Source organism: Semicossyphus pulcher, unplaced genomic scaffold (assembly GCF_022749685.1).
Source record: "Semicossyphus pulcher isolate SPU_LCO1_2020_fin unplaced genomic scaffold, fSemPul1.0.p SCAF_48, whole genome shotgun sequence".
NCBI lineage: Eukaryota > Metazoa > Chordata > Actinopteri > Labriformes > Labridae > Semicossyphus > Semicossyphus pulcher.
In genome coordinates, this window is record NW_027211724.1 from 195,497 (window position 1) to 218,939 (window position 23,443).

Genomic DNA, 23,443 nt, shown 5'->3' on the forward strand with positions numbered 1-23,443 from the left:
GTTTTAAAGGATCAGAAAATATTTTGGCTGGTGTTAAATTTTAAAAGTTATTGGAAAAAAAAGAACAAATATTTTAATCAAAACATTGAAACAAATCAGATCTCATTTCTTCAGATCCTTTCTTCAAATCAGATCTCTTTTACAAAACATGTTTCAGTCCAACTATAATGACATCCTTTTCCCTCCTTCATCATCTTTATCGTGTCAATTCATTCATTCATTCATCCGTTCATCTGTTCCCCACAAAAACTCTCAGATGTTCATGTTTGTGTCTCTTTAGAGGAATCAGTCGTCTGTGAGGTGTGAAGGACTTCCTGCTCGGCTGACTGGAATCATTCGTGTTTCATCAGCTGAAAGACACGACAGAAGAGGAAATGATGTTCATCTACAAGATGGACGACAGTCGGCCTCTTTTACTTTCAGGAAATAAAGTTCATTCTCTCTTCTCCTGAACAACAACAGGGTGAAACAGTTTCTCTTTAAACTCTTTAAATATTGTTCAGCAAAAACTAAAAGTATTTCCTATTTTAATATTTCAGCAATCATGACAAATTCTGTTTAATAATAACTATTGTTTTTATATTCATTCTTATTCTTCTTATTCGTATTAAGTATAATTATATTTGTCTGTCTCAACCTGCTGTGTAAATATTTCTGCTCTGATGTAAACTAACGTTTGTAAATGAAAACATGAATAATCAGATTTTCCAGTTTTTTCTTTTTTTAACCTTCGTATTTGTTTGTTCCAGAAACAACATGGCCGTTGTCCTCGTCAGCTGATTCCCACAGAGTCACACAGAGAGACCATCTGGTTCAAACTGAACCTTCGTCCCCTCACAGCAGATTTTTACATATTTTAAACGCATAGAGACAGAAGAATTTGAATTTAAACATTAAAGAGTTTATGAGGTTTAAGAAGCATCATTAACACATTATTATATTTGTTATATTACATTATAACCTGAATATCTGATCTTATTTGATATATTTCCTCCATGGTGATTGTTTTAATTTGACTTTACTTACAATAATTTTATCTGTAACACTCTGATAATAATAATGATAATAATCTGATTGATGGAGGCTCAATAATTATGAGCTGGCTGCTCCCATTTATAATCGCAGAGTGTACATCTATTACAATGCACTCTTCTATGTTCCAAGACTAAATATGAATGATGATCCTGAGTCTGTGTGTGTGCGTGTGTGTGTGTGTGTGTAGGTGTGTGTGTGTGTTGTTCTGTCATGAAACAGTACAAAGAAGCCATCAGCAACAGCTCACCTAATACATACTACAACATAGTCACAGATTAATGACTAAAAGCTTGGCAACAACACATAAGGTTAAAGACTAAAATGAAACTGAAAGTATTCTGAACAGTCACTTTAACTTAATATGCACAAATTCAAACAGTGAGCAACTGGATTATACATACATTAAAAATAAGAATATATCACATCAACAGAACGGGACTGGCGCCATTTGTGTTAATTAAAGGCACATTTTACAGCGACGAATTAACACAATCGTTGCAGAATCATGATGTGACATTATTAATGTTAAACCGAGAACAGACGTTTCTTCCTGAAGCCTGAATCTCAGTGAGCTGCAGTTTGTCAGATATCAGCCAAACAGAGAAGAGACCAAGAACTCCAAAATGAACACATTTCTAACTGGACAAGATCACAGACGGGCGGCTGTGGCTCAGGGGTAGAGTCGGTCGTCTTTCAATCGGAAGGTCGGAGGTTCGATCCCTAGCTCCCTCAGGCTACATGCTGAAGTGCCCTTGGGCAACACACTGGACCCCAAACTGCTCCCCGTGATGATTGATTGACAGTTGGGAACTTTAAGTAACAGCCATCAGTGTATGAATGAATGTGTGAATGTGACATGTAGTGTAAAAGCATCTTTGAGTGGTTGCAAAGACTAGGAAAGCGCTATATAAGTACAGTCCATTTACCATTTACAGAAGAGTCAGTACAGAGCCATGACTACATGTGAATACACAAATACACCTCTATTTTCAGTTTCAGTTTCAGTTTAGTTTATTGTCATTCAAACATGTTAAAAACATGACAGAACGGAATTCGTTACCCAGGTCCAGCAGCGTACAAATAGACCCTATAATTAATAAATATCCTGAGCCTATAATAAATAAAACACAGTTTAAAAAGACGCATGTTGAAGAATAGTGCATCAATAGCCGCATGCAGTCACAGCAGTACAAAGTGCAGAGGACAGACTTTAAGTCAGGGAGTTCATTAGCCTCACAGCCTCTAGGAAGAAGCTGCACTTTAGCCTCGTTGATCTGGCTTTGAAGCTGCACAGCCCTCTGCCTGAGGGGAGGGGGGTGAACAGTTTGTGTGCCGGGTGGGAGGGGTCCTTGGTGATACATGATGCGCTTCTGCACCTGCTGACATAAATGTCCTCCAAGGAAGGGTAACTGCTGTTGGCCATTTTTTGAGCAGATTTAACCACTCGATGCAGCACCTTCCCGTCAGCCCCAGAGCAGTTCCCATACCACACAGAGATGGAGGATGTCAGTGGGCTCTCCACCACACATCGGTAAAAAGAAGTCAGGACAGCAGGGCTGAGGCCGGCCCACTTCAGCCTCCTCAAAAAGTACAGGCGTTGGTGGGCCTTCCTTATGATGCTGGCTGTTGCCCACATGAGGTCATTAGAGATGTGCAGGCCCAGGTATTTGAAGGTGGACACCATCTCCACAGCTGCTCCTCCGATGAAGAGGGGTGGGGGGGTGGCCTCTCCTCTTGGTGGTCCACAACCATCTCCTTAGTCTTTCCCACTTTAATGCAGAGATCATTTGCTCTGCACCAGTCCACATGTTCTTCCAACTCCTGCCTGTACACAGACTCGTCGTTGTTGGAGATTAGTCCAACCACAGCTGTGTCATCTGCAAACTTCACTATACAGTTGCTCGGGGACCTTGCAGAGCACTCATATGTGAGGTTTAATTTAAAAGATGTAACATGAGCTCTACGCTGTGACACGACAGCCAATCAGCATTGAGATTCTCCTGATGTCACCAAGAATCCAACAGAGGACAAACAAACTTCAGATACCTGGAGCTGATTTAGTGTTCAGATAAACACTTTTCATACCATGTTTAAACTCTATAAACACTCAGCAGCTGTTTGTGATAAAAACATGAGGTGAAACTTTAATTTATGAACACATCACGTCTGTTTAAATCATCCACTTTCACTACCTGAAGACTTTAGCCATCTGCTAGCTGATGCTAGTTAGACCACATTCTGTTTCCTGCTCTGTATTTAAAGCACACAAAGTACAGTGACATCAATCTTAATTTTTTTAATAGTTTTTTATTAGTTCAAATATATTATAAATAAACATATTTGAAATATGTTTAAATATGTTTGAATTACTTTAAATGTTTTTAAATATTGTGGCGAGCTAGCATGGACAAAAGTGTGGGGAGACAGATTTTCTCACAAAAAAAGCCACACACTAATATTTAGCTTTGATTACGGCACGCATTTGCCGTGGCATCGTTTTGATAAGCTTATGCAACGTCGCAACATTTATTTCTGTCCAGAGTTGCATTAATTGATGCGTAAAGCCTTCCCCAGCACATCCCACAGACGCTCAGTGGGGTGAAGGTCTGGACTCTGTGGTGGCCACCCCATGTGTGGAAACGATGTCTCCTGCTCCCTGAACCACTCTTTCACAGTCTGAGCACAATGAATCGTGGCATTGTCATCTTGGAATACGCTCGTGCCATCAGGGAAGAAAAAATCCATTGATGGAAAAACCTGGTCATTCAGGGCACATCACATTGTTTTCTTTGCTTGATGCAGGACAATCTTTTCCACGACACCAGGATCTGTCTTCTGACATGGTTGTTTAAGAAATGAGAAGCTCCTCACTGCAACAGTTAGGGTTAGATAACTTGTTACCAGCTGAAACATGTTAATCACTGCAGTAATTATCCAGTGGAAGGCTCTCACCTATTTGCTTAGTTAAATCCAGGTGGGGACTTTTCTTTGGCCAGGCGATGAGTAATACATGGACACATGTCATTCATCAACACTGGAGTCTTGGTCATGGTAACTACATTGCTAGATAGACTTTAATGCTGTCCTAGCCACACAAACACTGAAAACACACAACATAACCACAACAATCAAAACAACAATCTAAAACGTGAACATCAACAGTCCCATAATGCTTTGCGCCTCACGCATTAATATGGGCGACGGCCCCCGTCTGGTCACTACAATATTTGTAAATGTGTTGTGTGTATATGTGTTTTGAATACATATTAGATATGTTTTAATATTTCTAATGTGTTCTGACAGATTTCTGCTCTGATGTGAAAATGTGACTCACTGTTTATATTCGCAGACCACCTTCAGACGTCATCAGAGGAAAAAGATGTCTGAACGCTGCTTACAACAAAGTAATGCTTGTTATTTTTAGAGTTGCCTCCTGTTTCTCTCTCTCTCTCTCTATCTCTCTCTCTGTGTGTGTGTGTGTGTGTGTGTGTGTGTGTGTCTCCTAGGGGGTCACACTCACATGTTGTTTACCTTCAGCTTATTTGAGACGCAGCAAGTCGACAGCTGATGAGTCACGAAGGAGAAAAGCTGAAATCAGGACAAACTGTAAAGCTCAGAGCTCAGCCTTTACACACACACACACGTGCATGATATATGTTGTATGTTGCTAATGTAATGTGTATGTCTCACATAGACCTGCAGACTATCAAAGACATGATGTCTCAGTAGCTGCTAGGCTATGTAGCTCGCTCACGTGTCCTCCAGTTCATCATCACACACTGACGATTGATATCACTTACAGTTTGACCTGAATAAAAAATATTAACATGAGGGCAGATTACAACTTGTTCAAACATCTGGTTTAGGAGAGTATCTAATCTCTGTGTAAAGGGAAAAGGGTGTAAACCACTTTGTAGATACACGGCTGTGATTGGCTGAGCTGAATTGCTCTGAGCCAATAAAACATCCTTAAAGGATGTCGCACTGATGCATCTATGAAAATATCCCTGACACATAAACTCAAGTGAGATCAGGTTGGTTTATGTTGAATTATCTGCTCCTTTGTTGTAGCGCAATGCTAAAGCTAGGTGTAGTTTATAGTAGCACAGTATGTTAGAGGGCAAACGAATAATTGATGTAATGAGGTCATTGTAAAGTATAAATATGCTAAATTCATTATACAATATTCATATGATAAAGTCATTATGAAATATATTATAAAGTCATTATAAAGTGTATTTTAGAGTGTTACGGCCGGAGCCGTATTTATATGAAGTGTATATCGTGTGTATTTGTGTATTTTCTGTTTTGATTGATTCATCCTGGGAGGCGAGTGAGAGCTCTCCCTCCCTCGTACATCTTTTGTTTGCAGAGCAAGATTGGCTGTTCAGCAGGTGTCGTCACTGCTGCTCGTGATTGGCTGTTTAGCAGGTGTCGTCACTGCTGCGTGTGATTGGCTGATCAGCAGGGGTCATCGTCGAAGCGGATTGGTGGCTTCTTCTATTTAGCTTCCGGGTGGTCGAGTGATCGAGGAGACAAGTGATGCTGCAGGGCTGCGCTCCTCCTCGTCTTCTGGTGTATCAGTCCACATTTCGAGCTGTTTTGGACTGTTGTGTGTCTGTGTTGTGTTAGTTTTGTATGCTGTAAGTTAAGTTTGGGTTTAGCTTCGCGCTAGCTTTGAGCCCGAGCTTTTGTTTTACTTACTTACTTACTTTTGAAGCAGAAGGGGTGATTCGCCATTTTTGTTAACAACTTTTCTCCTGTTTAGGAGTTAGTTAGGGAGTCAGGTTCAGTTCACGTCTTTTATTTGCTCTTTCTTTCCCGAGGGATTAGTTAGTTTCTCTGGGTTTTCAGTAGCTTCGTTTTGTTTGTTACTCTGGCCTGAATTCACCCTGACGTCTGAACATTGTACATAAGATTATTGTACATAAGATTATTGTTATTGCACATAAACTGCTCATTGTTTGCAGTTCCACTTTTTCTCCTGTTGTTTATATGTTGCACCCTCACCCTCTAGACAGGGTCATAACATAGAGTCACGATAAAGTATATAATAGAGTCATGATACAGTCATGATACAGTATATATATTATATATGTTATTTGAATCGCTCTGAACTGTTTAACATTGATTTTCATAAAATAACAAAACATACAAAATTCACACAAAAAGATCCTGAGATTTATTTTAACAGTTACAATGAAATGTGAAACACACACACACACACACACACACACACACACACACACACACACAGGCTGTGTCTGATTGGCTGCCTGTTTCCCTCCCCTCTCTCTCTCTCTCTCTCCTGATCGTAATGATTCTTTAGAGATCATCATTTAACCGTTAACATCAAACCGACCTCCTCCTCCTCCTCCCCCACTATCTGAGTCCCCGGGGGTGGGGGGTGTTGAGCATCACGTAGATAAACCCCCCTCACCTCCCGCTCCTCTCTGTATTTTTCTGTTTTCACATTTGCTCTTTTTCACATCCTCGTCTCGCCAACATCTCCACCAGCTGCCCCCCCCCACCATCAGCTGCGCCTGATGGCGATGGGGGTGGGGGGGTGGGGGGTGCAGATCTCCACACAGGAGCCTCCTTAAAGACACTGGTGTGACTGCAGCATCACCTGAGGATACACTTCATCGCGACCCCCCCCACCCCTCCTGCCTGACTCCTTCCCCCTCACTTAGCCAAGAACGGCGATAGAGCGAGGTGTTCCAATGTAGAAGAGAGGAGGAGAGAGAGGTAGAGAGGGGGAGGGTAGAGGGAGGGAAAGAAAAAAGGGAGAGAGAGAGGAGGAGCGACAGAGCGAGGTGTTCAGTGCAGAGGAGAGGAGGAGGAGAGGAAGCAGCAGGAGGAGGAAGAGGAGGATGATGAAGATGGAGGCCAGCTTTGACACAGAAGAGAGTTTTGACGACCCATCCTGTCTCACCCCCCAGCCCCCTGGCTCTCTCTCCCCTGCCAGGAGGGCGATCAACGAGGTTAAGGAGACCAAGACCACAGTGAGTACAAATACCTTCATGTTCATCCTCTTCATCATCCTCCATCTTCGCCCTATTCATCACCTCCTTTATCATTTTTTATCTGTAGTACTGTAGCTTCCTCGTCCTCTTCCTCGTCCTCATCATCCTCCTGTTCTCTGCACACACAGGAGCTTCGTCCTCCTCTTCCTCTCTGTCTCTCTCCTCTTCCGAAGTTTACTCCTGATGCATTCTGGACTCTTGGGGTGGGGGTGGGGGGGCTGTTTCTTCATCAGTGTGTCGTGGGGGGATGAAGAGGAGGTGCAGGTCTTTGGTTCTGATCTGTGATTGGTGGGGCAGAACGGGTCAAACAGCTTGTTTGTGAACCGAACACTGTGTGCTTTCAGAATGAAGAGGAGAATCTTCATCATCAGAGAGAAGCTGTTATGTAATCTGTTACCATGATGGGGGGGGGGGGGTCTGACCTATGGTGGAGGGGTAAGGGGGACAGGTTTGTGTGTTGCAGTCTGCTCTGATGTCAGGCTGCAGCAGGTCCAGTTTCCATGGTGACGACAGCATGAGCACCGACTGTGTGAAATAATGGAAACAGGAGGGGGGGCAGAGAGAGAGAGAAAAGAAGGAATAACAGTATTTTGTTTATTTTTACACATCGATTATCAGCTGTGTTTTTTGATCTTCAGGTGTGTGTTTAGGTAAATGTCACAAAGAGCTGAAACAGCAACATTCCTCTGAACAAACACAAACAACAAACAAACATGAACACGCGCAGCAGGTGAAATAAAAACATCGCTGCAGGTGTATTGATGAAATCGGCAACAAACGTGATGCCATCAGACACGTTTTTTTCACTGAGTTACACAACCTCAGGGGTTGTCATGGAGACACATGACTGTTGTCATGGAGATGCTTACATGGAGAGAAGCTGAGTGACCTTCGTCTCACCTTCACACCTTTATCTCATCTTCACACCTGCTGCTGCTTCATGACAGTGTTTATTTTAATGTTTAATATCATGTTTCGCTGTGTGTATGTGTGTGTGTGTGTGTGTGTGTGTGTGTGTGTGTGTGTGTGTGTGTGGATGCAAGGTATTTGTTGCTTAGCGACAGCAGCAGCATCCTCCAGTCCCTAACCCCAACCCCCCAAACGATCGACTGCAAACGTTTTTTCTCTCATGTTACATATCGTTTCTTCTTCTACTATGTCAGGACATATTATTAAATACATTTATTTCTATATGTATATATATATATATATATATATATATATATGTATAATTAATATATAAATAATGTGTAATGAAGCGTGGTGTGCAGCCTGGAGACAGACCTCAGGAGACTGAATGTTTATGAAGCAGAATGAGGACAACATGTGTTGTCACAGATCTGTGGCTCCGTTTGTTTTCGTGTCAAACTGAAACATTAAAGACGAAACAAGTTCACATCCTCACACAAATATATAAATAACTGTGTATGTATCAGTGTGATAAAGGAGGTGTGTGATGAAGAAGGTGTGTGTGCTGAGGGAGATGTGTGTGATGAAGATGTGTGATGAATGTGTGTGATGAAGGAGGTGTGTGTGATGGAGAAGTTGTGTGTTATGAAGGAGGTGTGTGTGATAAAGGAGGTGTGTGATGAAGGAGGTGTTTGTGCTGAAGGAGGTGTGTGTGATAAAGAAGGTGTGTGATGAAGGAGGTGTGTGTGATAAAGGAGATGTGTGATGAAGGAGATGTGTGTGATAAAGGAGGTGCGTGATGAAGGAGGTGTGTGTGATGAAGGTTGTGTGTGATATAAGGAGGTGTGTAATGAAGGAGGTGTGTGTGATAAAGGAGGTGTGTGATGAAGGAGGTGTGTGTGATAAAGGAGGTGTGTGTGATGAAGGAGGTGTGTGTGATAAAGGAGGTGTGTGTGATAAAGGAGATGGGTGATGAAGGAGATGTGTGTGATAAAGGAGGTGTGTGTGATGGAGGAGGTGTGTGTGATGAAGGAGGTGTGTGATGGAGGAGGTGTGTGTGATAAAGGAGGTGTGTGTGATAAAGGAGATGGGTGATGAAGGAGATGTGTGTGATAAAGGAGGTGTGTGTGATGGAGGAGGTGTGTGATGGAGGAGGTGTGTGTGATGAAGGAGGTGCGTGATGAAGGAGATGTGTGTGATAAAGGAGATGTGTGATGAAGGTTGTGTGTGATTAAGGAGGTGTGTGTGATAAAGGAGGTGTGTGTGTGTGATGAAGGGGGTATGTGTGATGAGGGTTGTGTGTGATATAAGGAGGTGTGTGGTGAAGGAGGTGTGTGTGATAAAGGAGGTGTGTGTGTGTGATGAAGGGGGTATGTGATAAAAGGAGGTGTGTGATGAAGGAGGCGTGTGTGATAAAGGAGGTGTGTGAATGATGAAGGAGGTGTGTGTGATAAAGGAGGTGTGTGTGTGATGAAGGGGCTGTGTGATATAAGGAGGTGTGAATGATGAAGGAGGTGTGTGTGATAAAGGAGGTGTGTGAGTGATGAAGGAGGCGTGTGTGATAAAGGAGGTGTGTGAATGATGAAGGAGGTGTGTGTGATAAAGGAGGTGTGTGTGTGATGAAGGGGCTGTGTGATATAAGGAGGTGTGAATGATGAAGGAGGTGTGTGTGATAAAGGAGGTGTGTGAGTGATGAAGGAGGCGTGTGTGATAAAGGAGGTGTGTGAATGATGAAGGAGGTGTGTGTGATAAAGAAGGTGTGTGAGTGATGAAGGAGGCGTGTGTGATAAAGGAGGTGTGTGAAGAAGGTTGTGTGTGATATAAGGAGGTGTGTGATGAAAGTGTGTGTTAGGGTTAGTGTGTTCATTTATTTAGGTTGTTGTCATTATTTCTGTCTGTAAAGAATTCATGTTAGTGATTATAGATTATAGATTATGTGAAGTCTATCGGAAGATTAAAAAACTTGAGGTATGCTACCTGTTCAGCAAACAGCCGACAGACTCAGAGACTCGGTGGTGGCCATAGAGGAGACTTTAGAAAGATATTACCCTGTTTACACTCCAACAGTAACTTTAACACATTATAACTGACCTCCTTTGGTCAGTGATTCAAGAATAATCAGTTTATGTCAGCTGGTGATGCTCCATGTTTCCTTTAGTGTGTGTGTGTGTGTTCAGCAGTGTTAGCAGATGCTGAATGTTACATAATTACAGCCTGAGAGAAACTAAAGCTGCTGCAGAAACATGAACTCACTTTGTTGTTTTACTGAAGATTTCTATTCTCAGTGGGCAGAGCTGTCTGTCTGTCTGTCTGTCTTACAGACATGAGTTCAGCTCCTCTCATGTTGTGTTCAGTCACAGATCTCTTTTGCAAACACTTCTTCTTCTTATTGTCTTCTTCTCTGGTCTGTCATTGTCTCTTTTCTGTCTTCTTTCCTTCAGATAAACGGGGTGACGTTTCCTCTGCCTGGTGAGGGTCCAGAGCAGCAGCTGCTGAAACCAAACGAGTGGAGTTACTGTGATTATTTCTGGGTCAGTTCTTATATAGTCACATATATATTTACAGTCATTATATATACTGTATTTACAATTTAGTTTAGTTTATTAGTTTATTTGACAGGGGCCGTGCACAACACCACTGCTGGGCCAGAGTTAGTTATATAGCTAATCTGTGGTCCCTGTGCAGGAAGATTGAAAAAACACACATTATAATACAATTAAAAAACAATACAAATTAACACATTTGACAAACAGTGTATGGCATAAAAACAACATTGCAGTCATACTGTATTGATATATATATTTATAGTCATTGTATATACTGCATTTAAATATACAGTACAGTGCAAAAGTACAAAAGGAAAATGCAGTGAATGAACAGAAGAGAAATCTAAATCAGATCAATATTTGGTGCGACCACCCTTTGCCTTCTAAACAGCATCAATTCTTCTCGGTACACTTGCACACAGTTTCTGAAGGAACTCGGCTGGTAGGTTGTTCCAAACATGTTGGAGAACTAACCACAGATCTTCTGTGGATGTAGGCTTCCTCAGATCCTTCTGTCTCTTCATGTCATCCCAGACAGACTCCATGATGTTGAGATCAGGGCTCTGTGGGGGCCATACCATCAGCTCCAGGACTTCTTGTTCTTCTTCACGCTGAAGATAGTTCTTAATGACATTGGCTGCATGTTTGGGGTCGTCGTCCTGCTGCAGAATACATGTGGGGCCAATCATACGCCTCCCTGATGGTAGTGCATGATGGATAAGTATCTGCCTGTATTTCTCAGCATTGAGGACACCATTAATCCTGACCAAATCTCCGACTCCATTTGCAGAAATGCAGCCCCAAACTTGAAGGAACCTCCAGCATGCTTCACTGCTGCCTGCAGACACTCATTATCGTAGCGCTCTCCAGCCCTTTGGCGAACAAACTGCCTTCTGCTGCAGGTCTGAGCTGATGGCACTGCTGGACATCTTCCCGTTTGGAAGGGAAATAAGCTCGATGTGTTTTTCACCTGCTGCACTAAGTTTCCTCGGCCGACCACTGCGTCTACGATCCTCAACGTCGCCCGTTTCTTTGTGATTCTTCCAAAGAGCTTGAACAGCACATCTTGAAACCCCAGTGTGCTTTGAAATCTTTGTCTGGGAGAGACCTTGCTGATGCAGTATAACTACCTTGTGTCTTGGTGCTGTGCTCAGTCTTGCCATGGTGTCTGACCTGTGACATGAAACTGTCTTCCACAGCCTCACCTTGGTAGCAGAGTTTGGCTGTTCCTCAGCCAGTTTTAAGCCTCCTACACAGCTGTTTCTGTTTCACTTAATGACTGTGTTTCAACCTACATGTGACACTGATGATCATTAGCACCTGTCTGGTACAATTGGTTGATGTGCAAGGTATTGATGCTGGTTTGAAAGCAAAGCGTAGTAACACCAGATATTGATTTGCTTTAGATTTTTCTTTTGTTCGCTCACTGATCGTTTTGTAAATTGATAAAAAATAAACAATTATTATTTATATTTTTTAAGGCATTCTTAGTTTACAGCATTTTTTCACACCTGCCTAAAACTTTTGCACAGTACTGAGTATAGACAGTTATACAAACTCTATTTATATACATATATTTACACTTATCGTATATACTATATTGATATATTTTTAAGTTTATTGCAATAATAAGGATTATTATATCTGTGATGCAACATGCTGCTCGGTACAACACTTGTCTCCAATTTCTTCTCCTCCTTCTCTTGCTCCTCCTGCTCCTCCTGTTCCTCAGACGGATAAGAAGGACCCTCAGGGGACACCCTCTGTGGGGGGGTTTGAGGTTCTTGTTCAGAAGCAGCTGAAGGGGAAACAGATGCAGAAGGAGATGTCTGAGTTCATCCATGAGAGGTAAAACATGAAAAATCTAATAGTTAATAGTCATCGACTTTGAATATTACTTGCATAGCATTAGCTGTTGAATCAGAATTATGTAATGGTGATGACTGTTTATTAGTCAGACCTTCAGATGTCACCAGGAAACAGAGTGACAGCTTGTTAAGAACTTTACATTTTAACAGCAAACTTAACAGCACTTAAAAAAAAGACCATATTGACCTTTGTTTGATTGATTTCTAGATTATATTTTTCTTTAGGAAGTGTCCATTAGCAGGCTTTTATGGACCCAATATGATGATGATTTTGGGTCTCATGTGTGTAATAGTAACCCTCTAAAAAGCATCAAGTTTCTGCCGATCTTCCTGAGACTGCGTTTGAATTGTTCCTGGTTACACTCAGATATTTATTACAAATACTTATTTAAGCTAAGATAATCTTTTATTGATCCCCGGGGGGAAATTTGGGTGTTGCAGCAGTACAAAGACAAAATAGCAAGTCAGTAAATATAGAGTATAAAAATGAGAATAGATTAAAAAATTAGTATTAAAATATGGGGTCTTTCGGTATATCAAAACACAGCAGCTGTTCTCCTGTTTACACCCGTTAATGATGTGTTATTAAGAGTGATTATAATCATGTAATAATACAGCACGAGCTAACGCTGCAGAGCATCATTTAGCATGGCATTCGTAGCTTTCAGACCAAACAGGAGCATCAGATGTTTGTCTTAGAGGATGTTTAACAAGACTGAACGTTTTATTTTATTCTAACCTGAAGCTTTAAAGCCTGTTCCTTCACTGAAGCAGTTCCCGTGCTCCATTGAGCCAGGCAGCTCGGGCTCCAAACTTCCTGTTTGTGTTTCAGGATAAAGATTGAAGAAGAATACGCCAAAAACCTGTCGAAGCTGTCTCTGAGCCCGCTGGCAGGGCAGGAGGAGGGGTGAGTGAAAAATGTGTTTAGAGACGGAAGGATCAAACAGAGAATGTTTCCCACAATGCTTTGTGACTGATGCTTGTATCAAAGACTGAAGTCCATCACAGAAAGAAATCACCCTTAAACAACCCTTAGAGACCTAGACCATTTTGGGGGCGCCTGTAAAAGTTTTACATTTGTTTTGTCTGATAATTGATGAAAATGTGTTGTTTTTTTTGCTGTGAACTCATGAACATAAACATCAGGAAGTTTATTTAGAAAGTTGGACTTCGATGTTTTAGACTTCAAGATTAATTTTTGTCACCATCAAACCTCCAAGTCTCCATTTATTGTAGTATTACCTTAGGCATTTTTCAGTGAAGAATTTAGTACCATTTACTGACCCTGTAGAAGTGTCCAAAAAGTTCTGAGAGGAAATAGAAATGTTATTATATCATCACAAAAGGACACTGAAGCAAAGGTGACTTTTTATCAGAGAAAAAGTCACCGCCTGGATTTAACGAAGCAAATAGGTGAGAGCCTTCCATTGGATAATTAAATATTCGTGTGTGGCTTATGATTTGGCCAGGCAGTGTATTATTAACTGAACATGCACAACTGGAAACCTTGTACCAAAGAGTGGAAACAGTCTTTACAAACTAAATACAATTAGAGAAATATATTTAGTGCAAATTAACGAAGTGCAAATGATTTTCACAAACTATAAACATAACGCAGTCTCAAGATTAAACCAAAATGGAGAGGACCCAGATGCAGTGATATTTAATATAACAAAATATACAAAACAAGGAGACAAACAAAAAGCTTACTAATCAAAATCAGGGAAACATAAGTCCAACGAATGTCCAACCAAACACAAGGAGCCACAAGGAAAACCGAAAAGAGTCCAGGTAAAAATCCACAAGAGAAAAACACGAGACAAGTGTTTGAAAAACACGTTTCCTCAGACAAAGGGTGTGTCCCAAACCGCATACTATCTTACTAATCATACTAATCAGACTAATCATACTAAACGTGACGTAAAAGTGAGTATGTCGTGCGTTCCCATCTCATAGTATGCCCCGGATGTATACTAGATTGGCTCGGATGTTTGAGTATGAGACGGGAGCTCACTGGTTGTACTCAACCGCCCCAAAATGCATTGCGGCTATTCAGCTTCTACTGTGGCGGAGATGGACCGGAGATCAGACCGGAGATCAGACCGGACATACGTAAACGATTAAGTCACGTGATACGGAGAAGACGGCTCTGAGTATGATGTAGTATGTAAGTATGTAGTAGACAGTACGTTAGTAGGCCGTACGTTAGTATGCAGTACTTTAGAAGGCCGTACGTTAGTATGCCGTACGTTAGTAGGCCGTACGTTAGTATGCAGTACTTTAGAAGGCCGTACGTTAGTAGGCCGTACGTTAGTAGGCCGTACGCTAGTAGGCCGTCAGTTAGTAGGCCGTACGTTAGTATGCAGTACGTTAGTAGGCCGTACGTTAGTATGCAGTACTTTAGAAGGCCGTACGTTAGTAGGCCGTACGCTAGTAGGCCGTCAGTTGGTAGGCCGTACGTTAGTATGCAGTACGTTAGTATGCGGTTTCAGACACAGCCAAAGACTAAATACACTGGGGAGGTGAAGCTAATCAGATACAGGTGAGACTATCAAGAGGCAGGTGAAAACAATAAGGGCAGGTCACATAATCCAAACAGGAAACACACAAAGGCAGGAAGTGGATCAACACGAGAGACAAAGTAAAACAGGAAATGATCAAAACACTGAAAGACCAATGAAACGCATAAAACAAGAATCAATCATGACAAGAACACGGGCTAAATAAAACACTAAACTAAACAATAATTACTCCTGACGGTACTTTAAGTCATTTTAAACAAGCTACTTTTGTATGTGTGTGTGTGTGTGTGTGTGTGTGTGTGTGTGTGTGTGTGCGTGTGTGTGTGTGTGTGTGTGTGTGTGTGTGTGTGCGTGTGTGTGTGTGTGTGTGTTTGTTTCAGGACTCTGGGAGAAGCGTGGACACAGCTGAAGAAGAGTCTGCACGATGAAGCTGAAGTTCACCTCAAGTTCTCCAACAAGGTCAGATCCTGTGAATGTTTGAGTTCATTAAAGGATTCATTCATCCCCGTTATCTGATATCCTGTTTTGTTCTTCTTCTTGTCTGAGCTCTGGTTTTTCTCCGATGGTGAATTATTGAAAACATGAAGAAACTTTGGTCCAATAAAATCTTTTTCTGTCATTTCAACATTTTGTGGACAAACGATGAGTCCCTTTGTTCGAGTCTCTCACCGACATGTTGGACTTAAGTTTATGCAGATTCATTTCGCTGGATGTTTTTTAACAATAATCTGTAATAATCAGCTGATTGTGTCCTCAGCTGCACTCGGAGGTGGAGAAACCTCTTCTGACGTTCAGAGGAGACGGCTTCAAGAAGGACCTGAAGAAGTATGACCATCACCTGTCCGACCTCAGGAAGCAGCTGGCCAGCCGCTACGCAGGTGTGGAGAAGGTACTGAAACATCACACCTGATTTAATGATGTTATTGTCGTCATCCTGTGGGTCACATCCAGTGTTCATCAGTCATCTCAGTTACTGAATATGAACCTTAAAGTCTCCGCGTGTTAGAGAAGAAAAGACTGAATGAACGGATTAAAACAGATTAAAGGATGAGAGACAGAAAGTCACTCCTGTTACACATGAAGGTACAGTTAATCTGAGGATTTGTGTGTGTGTGTGTGTGTGTGTGTGTGTGCGTGTGTGCGTGTGTGCGTGTGTGTGTGTGTGCGTGCGTGCGTGCAGGCCCGTAAAGCTCTGGCAGACAGGCAGAAGGACCTGGAGGTGAAGACTCAGCAGCTAGAGATAAAACTGAGCAACAAGACGGAGGAGGACATCAAGAAAGCTCGCAGGAAATCCACACAGGCAGGTCAGAGGTCAGAGGTCATGCTGTTTCAAAAGGGTCAATCACAGCTCTTAATTTGGACATTATGACTTGTACTGGACCTTTTCTTCCTCTTGATCTGAAAAGTTTCCAGCAGAGTAGACTCATGTTCGACGGAGGCATCGATACACTGATGTGGAAACGGTCCAGTTAGAGATACACCACATCGGAAAAGACTGACATCACCCTAACCCTAACCCTAACCCTTCTGCGACATGATCAAATCTATGACCTTATACCCAGAGGTGGAAAGAGTACTACGATATGCTGCTCAAGTGAAAGTAAAAAAGTAGCTTGTTTAAAATGTCCTAAAAGTAAAAGTTACTTAGTTACTTTTCTAACAGCAGGAGGGGGTCTCTCCTGTGCAGTGCAAAAAGGGGATATAAACCTCTGTTGTTTTTAATTAAAGGGACAGCCTTACAAATGAAAGTGCAATAACAAAATCAAACATGTCGACACACCTGAGGGAGGTGTAACGTGTCATCTTAGTTAAAACATTTTCAGACAATACAACCATTGAAGGTGGCTGAAGCTGTGGATTCTGTAGACCATCCTTCTTTTCTTCACCAACGAACACCAACACCAGTCACACTGCACACCGCCATACAGTATACCCCCGCAGCCCCCGCCAGGGGGCCCCGCAGTCCATATGGGCCCCGGCCCCGCCTGTCAGCAACTGTTGAAGAAAGAAAAGTATCTATCGGGGCTACTATTTACAGAATCTGTTCTAGATCTAAAAGTCAACTTGAGATAAATTCCCTGACGCGGCGTCACAAAAGCTGTTCAGTATTCAGATTTCCCGACTTCCTCGAATGCATCAGAAATAATCGATCCGACCTCCGTTCAACAAGCGAGCATTTAAAAGTCGTGTTCTTCTCCTCCTGAGGACAGACCTGACAACGCTTCATGTTGACTTGTTCCTAATCTGCATCATGATGATACTTCGGCGAAGGTAAGAGCCGTTAATTAAAGTCAGTCACAAGAGAAACGGGTTGTTTATCTGTAAACACTGCTGCACGAGGAAAAGGAAGTCTTCAGCTGTATCGTCGTCAGACTATAGCCAATCTGATTGGAGATTGATCGGGGGCATGCCGGGGTCTCCCTCACCTGAGGTTGAAGCCGCGGGGCGCACAGTGTTTCGCCTTCAGCTGGGTCTGCACCACTGGTGTTTGTTCTCTTGCCCATCATTCACTGCGGTTGTTTACGGGGCGCAATTTTGTTCTTTTACTCAGTAACAGATGTGATTTAAAATGTAACAAAGTACAATACTCAAACAAAACCTACCTGAGGACAACTCAAATTACAGATTTTAAAAAGTACACAAGTACACAAAAAAACTACACAATTACAGTCACACGAGTAAATGTAATTCGTCACTTTCCACCTGTGATTACACCAGATAAGTGCAGTGTGTTTTTATGTACATTAAATTAAAGTAAAAGATCAACATCATGCTCAAAGCCCTCCTACTGTTAGCACACTGTGCGGCCCTCTGACAGAGGACAGGTGACAGACAGTGAAACACACTGCAGCACAGCGTCACGTCACTCTGAGCTCTGCGCTGATGTGACATCAGACAGACTTTTCGTGTAGATTCGTCATGGTAGACGAGAAACTGGAGTTCTAATTCATCAGCGTGACGTGTTTCAGGTCATGTGACTGAACATGAAAGCATGATGATCGTTCAGCTCAAACTCGTCACAGAAGGAACACGGCAGCCAGACATGTTCCACATGTGTCACTAAAATACCCTAAGATATAAAACTCAGTCTGTTCAGCACACAGACTCTTCAGTTTGATTCTTACTCAACACTTAACACAAGTCGGTAAAAACAGGAACAAGAGTCCAAATAAAAGTGTGACGTGACTGTGAGTAAATGTGAGTTCAGTTTAAAATAGAAGTCTTTGAAATGCTCGTCACGTTTTGATCCCTCAGACAGCTCACGTTAGAATCAAAGTCCTTTATTAATAACTGAAACTTGAGTGGAAGAATTATTTTCTCCCTGAACAGAAGCTTCACATCTCATGAAACTGGTTCCTCAGTGAGTCTCTGAGTGCCCTCTGCTGGTCATTCAGGGTTCCTGCTCCATGTAAATCACATGTTACATAACCACACACTGTGATTTTACCTGGTATAATAAAAAAACTTGATGTTGTTCCTCTGTTGACCTTTGACCTCTCCCTTAGGTGATGACCTGATGCGCTGCATTGACCTGTACAACCAGACTCAGTCCAAGTGGTTTGAAGAAATGGTGACAAGCAGCATGGTGAGAAAATCAGGCTTGTCTTTATTATGTGGTTTCATACTGAAAGAGTTGCCTGCTTATATGTATGAATATATACATACAGTCACGGGCCACCTCATCAGGTTCACCTGTACAATGCAATGCAGTTCAACACAACAACACTGCCATGGATTCTGCTTTCATGATCTTTAGTTTTTGTTGACCTTTGTTTTGTTGAGAGTTGGAAGCACGGTCGACTGGGAACAACATATGCAGCGCAGCATCAGGCTCTTTCTAACAGACAGGCTCAGCAGTACAGATCAAGTAGAAGGGGGATGTTTAAGAAATGATCAGATCAGGCCCGCTGTCACGTGACTATGGCTTAGCTGTTGTTTCAGAACCATGGACAGTGCTGTGGTGTGTCAGTGAGTGTATATAATATTCAACATTTACCTAATCGTTGCAGCAAAAATGTCTTATGATTATTTCTGTGGTTCATCACCTTCATCAAACATGCAGCAAAAGTTCAAGGTCAACTTTTGGATTTCAAAGTTTTTAATTTGTGGCTCTAACAGATTAGAACAAAGAAAATAAAAGTATTTCTGTTGCTGTTTTTAACACAGTAAAGATAAAGTGAATTTAACTGGTTATTTAGTGTTTGTGTGTTTGTGATGTTTAGGAGCTGGAGAAGCTGGAGGTGGAGCGGATCGAGTGGATTCAGCAGCATTTACGTCAGTACACCACTCTGAGACATGAGACCGACATGTTCAACCAGAGCGTGAGTCTATGATGCTTTTATTGTGAAAATATTCAACCAGAGCGTGAGTCTATGATGCTTTTACTGTGAAAATATTCAACCAGAGCGTGAGTCTATATTGCTTTTATTGTGAAAATAATCAACCAGAGCGTGAGTCTATGATGCTTTTATTGTGAAAATATTCAACCAGAGCGTGAGTCTATGATGCTTTTATTGTGAAAATATTCAACCAGAGCGTGAGTTTATGATGCTTTTACTGTGAAAATATTCAACCAGAGCGTGAGTTTATGATGCTTTTACTGTGAAAATATTTAACCAGAGCGTGAGTTTATGATGCTTTTACTGTGAAAATATTCAACCAGAGCGTGAGTCTATATTGCTTTTATTGTGAAAATATTCAACCAGAGCGTGAGTCTATGATGCTTTTATTGTGAAAATATTCAACCAGAGCGTGAGTTTATGATGCTTTTATTGTGAAAATATTCAACCAGAGCGTGAGTCTATGATGCTTTTATTGTGAAAATATTCACCATCTGATGCTGACACAGACGTTTTCTGTCCTCACTGAGTCTAAACTAAGTTGTGTGACTCCTCAGGGATCAAACTCACAAAAGCTTAATTATATAACATGTTAATATAACAGAATGTCATACATATACAGAATTATAACATATGTGTGTATATATATCTATATAAATATATAGATATATATAGTCATGGCAACCACAACCCCGGTCAGTAATGTTTACGACTCACTTCCAGGACTTGGCCACCCGTGCATATTTGAAACACCAGAGGCTAAAGGTAACCGATGTGGGCCTACCTGTTTCCTCTCAAGCGCTTATCTGTTGCTTGCCGCTCCGCTAGCTCGCTCTCCTTGCTCTGACTTCACCGCCGGTCAGCGTCAGTCTTTCGTTGACAGTTCATTAATTTACATTTAAGCGCGGACAAAAACTTGAAGACAAAACTTCCTGGTGGAAAGAAGGACACTCTCCAACGTGATTGCAACACTCAGCAAACATCTCCGTGCACAAACGCCAGCCACTGCCTGTTTCCACTTGTCTTTCTTAATGACTGCAGGACAGCCAATAGGATGAGAATGTTTATATACACAGTACTGTGCAAAAGTTTTAGGCAGGTATGAAAAAATGCTGTAAACTAAGAATGCCTTAAAAAATATAAATAATAATTGTTTATTTTTTATCAATTTACAAAACGATCAGTGAGCGAACAAAAGAGAAATCTAAATCAAATCAATATCTGGTGTTACTACACTTTGCTTTCAAACCAGCATCAATACCTTGCACATCAACCAATTGTACCAGACAGGTGCTAATGATCATCAGTGTCACATGTAGGTTGAAACACAGTCATTAAGTGAAACAGAAACAGCTGTGTAGGAGGCTTAAAACTGGCTGAGGAACAGCCAAACTCTGCTACCAAGGTGAGGCTGTGGAAGTTTCATGTCACAGGTCAGACACCATGGCAAGACTGAGCACAGCAACAAGACACAAGGTAGTTATACTGCATCAGCAAGGTCTCTCCCAGACAAAGATTTCAAAGCACACTGGGGTTTCAAGATGTGCTGTTCAAGCTCTTTGGAAGAATCACAAAGAAACGGGCGACGTTGAGGATCGTAGACGCAGTGGTCGGCCGAGGAAACTTAGTGCAGCAGGTGAAAAACACATCGAGCTTATTTCCCTTCCAAACGGGAAGATGTCCAGCAGTGCCATCAGCTCAGAACTGGCAGAAACCAGTGGGACCCAGGTACACCCATCAACTGTCCGGAGAAGGCTGGCCACAAGTGGTCTTCATGGAAGAGTTGCAGCCAAAAAGCCTCCGACATGGAAACAAGGCCAAGCCACTCAGCGATGCACGGAAACATAGGAACTGGGCTGCAGAGAAATGGCAGCAGGTGCTCTGGACTGATGAGTCACAATGTGAAGCAGAAGGCAGTTTGTTCGCCGAAGGGCTGGAGAGCGCTACGATAATGAGTGTCTGCAGGCAACAGTGAAGCATGCTGGAGGTTCCTTCAAGTTTGGGGCTGCATTTCTGCAAATGGAGTCGGAGATTTGGTCAGGATTAATGGTGTGTGACTCTCAATGGGAGCATCAGTGACTACATGAACATCATGCTGTGTTGAAGAAGACTTGAAACTAGAGACTGAGACCATAAACTCATTAGGAACATGTTTACTGAGGGAATAACTCTGGAGAGGAGGAGGAGCATGTTCTCATAGACTTCTATAGGATCACACTTCTTTTACAACCATTGGAGTCGCCCCCTGCTGGACATTAGAGACAATGCGGATTGAAGACCCTCCTGTAGCGTCTTCACGTCACAAACCGGAGGCTACGTCCATTTCTTATAAACAGTCTGTGTGTTAAACGTTTACTTGTTTTCATTGAGGTATTCAACCATCAAACACTGATGTCCTAAAATCCTTTAAATGTATTTATATTTTTCAGTTCACGATTTCCCACAAAGCTGGACAAAAGCAGTTTCTTCAGTCACTAGCATATTTTGTTCAAGCTAACTAGCTCCCTAAGCTGGCTCTGTTCAAAAGTTCAAAACAGATTTCTTGCTGTTCTTGAGCTCAGGTACAAACATGGTGTCGTTCAATTCATTTAAGTGGGACAAAAAACAAGTTTAGAAATGATAATCATTCTATTAACCATGCTAAGCTAATGTTAATGAGGTAATAGCAGTAAGTGATGGGATGCTAACGTTTATGTGATGTTGTCTCAGATGGTGGAGCCAGTGGACCAGCTGCTGCAGGGCGTGGACCCATCCAAAGACAGAGAGCTGTGGGTGAAGGAGAATAAAACGGGTGAGGTTCGACCCGTCGATCTGGACATTTAAAAGAACCCGAACCCTGGATCAGCGTCTGTCTGCGGTACGAAACAGAACTCCCCTAAGGACACTGATCCAGGAACAGTTCAGACGTCTGCTCGAACACCTCGACTTTACAGGAAACGGATCAAAGTACCAGCATGTTCCTCTGAGTTTAACCCTTTCATAACCAACATTAGCTTACTGACTGCTATCAACACATTCTGCTGTTTACCTGTAAAGTTAAATTAAAAATATCTGTATTTTAAATTAATCAGTTTACATCCAATCAACACTTTTCCAGTTTGAGGAAACTGATGAAACTTTTATTTTGGATACAGATCCTGGAGCACACGGACATCTCACACTGAACATGATATATTTTCATATTTTGCTGGTTAATTTGGTGGAAAAATGCATGTTTGCTTTAACTGTTGATGAGCTGTAGAACATGAAGGCTGTTTGTTGTTGTCTGCTTCATGTCAGTTATTTGTCTCTAAAGGAGAATTGACCTGTACAGCATTAACACCAGTAACCTCAATAACAAACAGTGTTCAAGTGTGACCCAGCAGGAGGACCAGATTTATCCCGGGTCTGTCCTGGCTCAGTCCGAGTCAAACACCTTTTAGTGCCTCACGGTGAAATACCTGAATGTCTCTGACCCATTCTGCATCAGTGACGTTTGTACAGACTCGATGTGTGTTCATGTTTCACACACCTGTGGGCCGCCAGGTGTTTTACTGTACAATGTTGTGTTACATTTTTTGTGTACAGAGATGATCTTTAAAAAACTTGCAGCAGAGACAAAACACGTTACAGAAGAAGAGGAGGAGAATCTGTGACCTGGATGGTTTACACATTAATCTGCATGTACAGTGTGTGTGTGTGGGTGTGTGTGTGTGTTTACATGTGTGTGTGTTTACATGTGCAGTGATTGTGTGTCTCTACATCATGTCGTGCTGTCTGCTGATTAATTGGGATTATTACCTTTCTGTGGACGTTCTTTTCAGTTCTCCGAAGCACGAAGCTGATCGTAAAAGATTCATGTGTAATCCTCATCCAGCTGCCTGCTCTGAAAACACAAACTGCTTACCTGCCTTACCTTACATAACGTGCATTACTCTGTTTGATTTGATCAAAGTCTATGTTTGTTATGTGAACGCGCACATGCAAATGACTTCCTGCAGGTTTAAGCAGCAGCTCTGTTGTAGTTTTTATCAGTGTGTTAATGTTGTGCTCTAAATGTTCAAACTAAATGTTTCCGTTTGATGACGTGAGTTTACTGATGAACAGTTTCATGACGTGCTTTTACCTGACGTTCAGGATGTTTTGATCATACGTGACTCTGTCAGACGTGAACTGTGGAATGCAGCGTCTAAAATAAATCTCCTCTTGAACATTAAA

General features: G+C 42.0%; 1 protein-coding gene across 1 annotated transcript; it reads left to right on the plus strand.

The window, feature by feature from the left end:
• Nucleotides 1-6,829: 6,829 nt before the first annotated feature.
• Nucleotides 6,830-23,443, plus strand: gas7a (growth arrest-specific 7a). Its single transcript, XM_069680810.1, has 10 exons — nt 6,830-7,040; nt 10,412-10,501; nt 12,249-12,364; nt 13,217-13,291; nt 15,287-15,365; nt 15,664-15,795; nt 16,087-16,210; nt 18,413-18,492; nt 19,130-19,228; nt 21,956-23,443. The coding sequence occupies exons 1-10, from the start codon at nt 6,909-6,911 to the stop codon at nt 22,067-22,069; spliced, it is 1,041 nt and encodes a 346-aa protein (XP_069536911.1). The 5' UTR covers nt 6,830-6,908; the 3' UTR covers nt 22,070-23,443.

Coding starts and splice junctions, on each gene's coding strand:
- gas7a (XM_069680810.1), top strand. CDS start 6,909: ATGATGAAGATGGAGGCCAGCTTTGACACAGAAGAGAGTTTTGACGAC. Junction 12,365..13,216: donor TCTGAGTTCATCCATGAGAG/GTAAAACATGAA, acceptor TTTGTGTTTCAG/GATAAAGATTGAAGAAGAAT. Junction 16,211..18,412: donor CAGGAAATCCACACAGGCAG/GTCAGAGGTCAG, acceptor CCTCTCCCTTAG/GTGATGACCTGATGCGCTGC.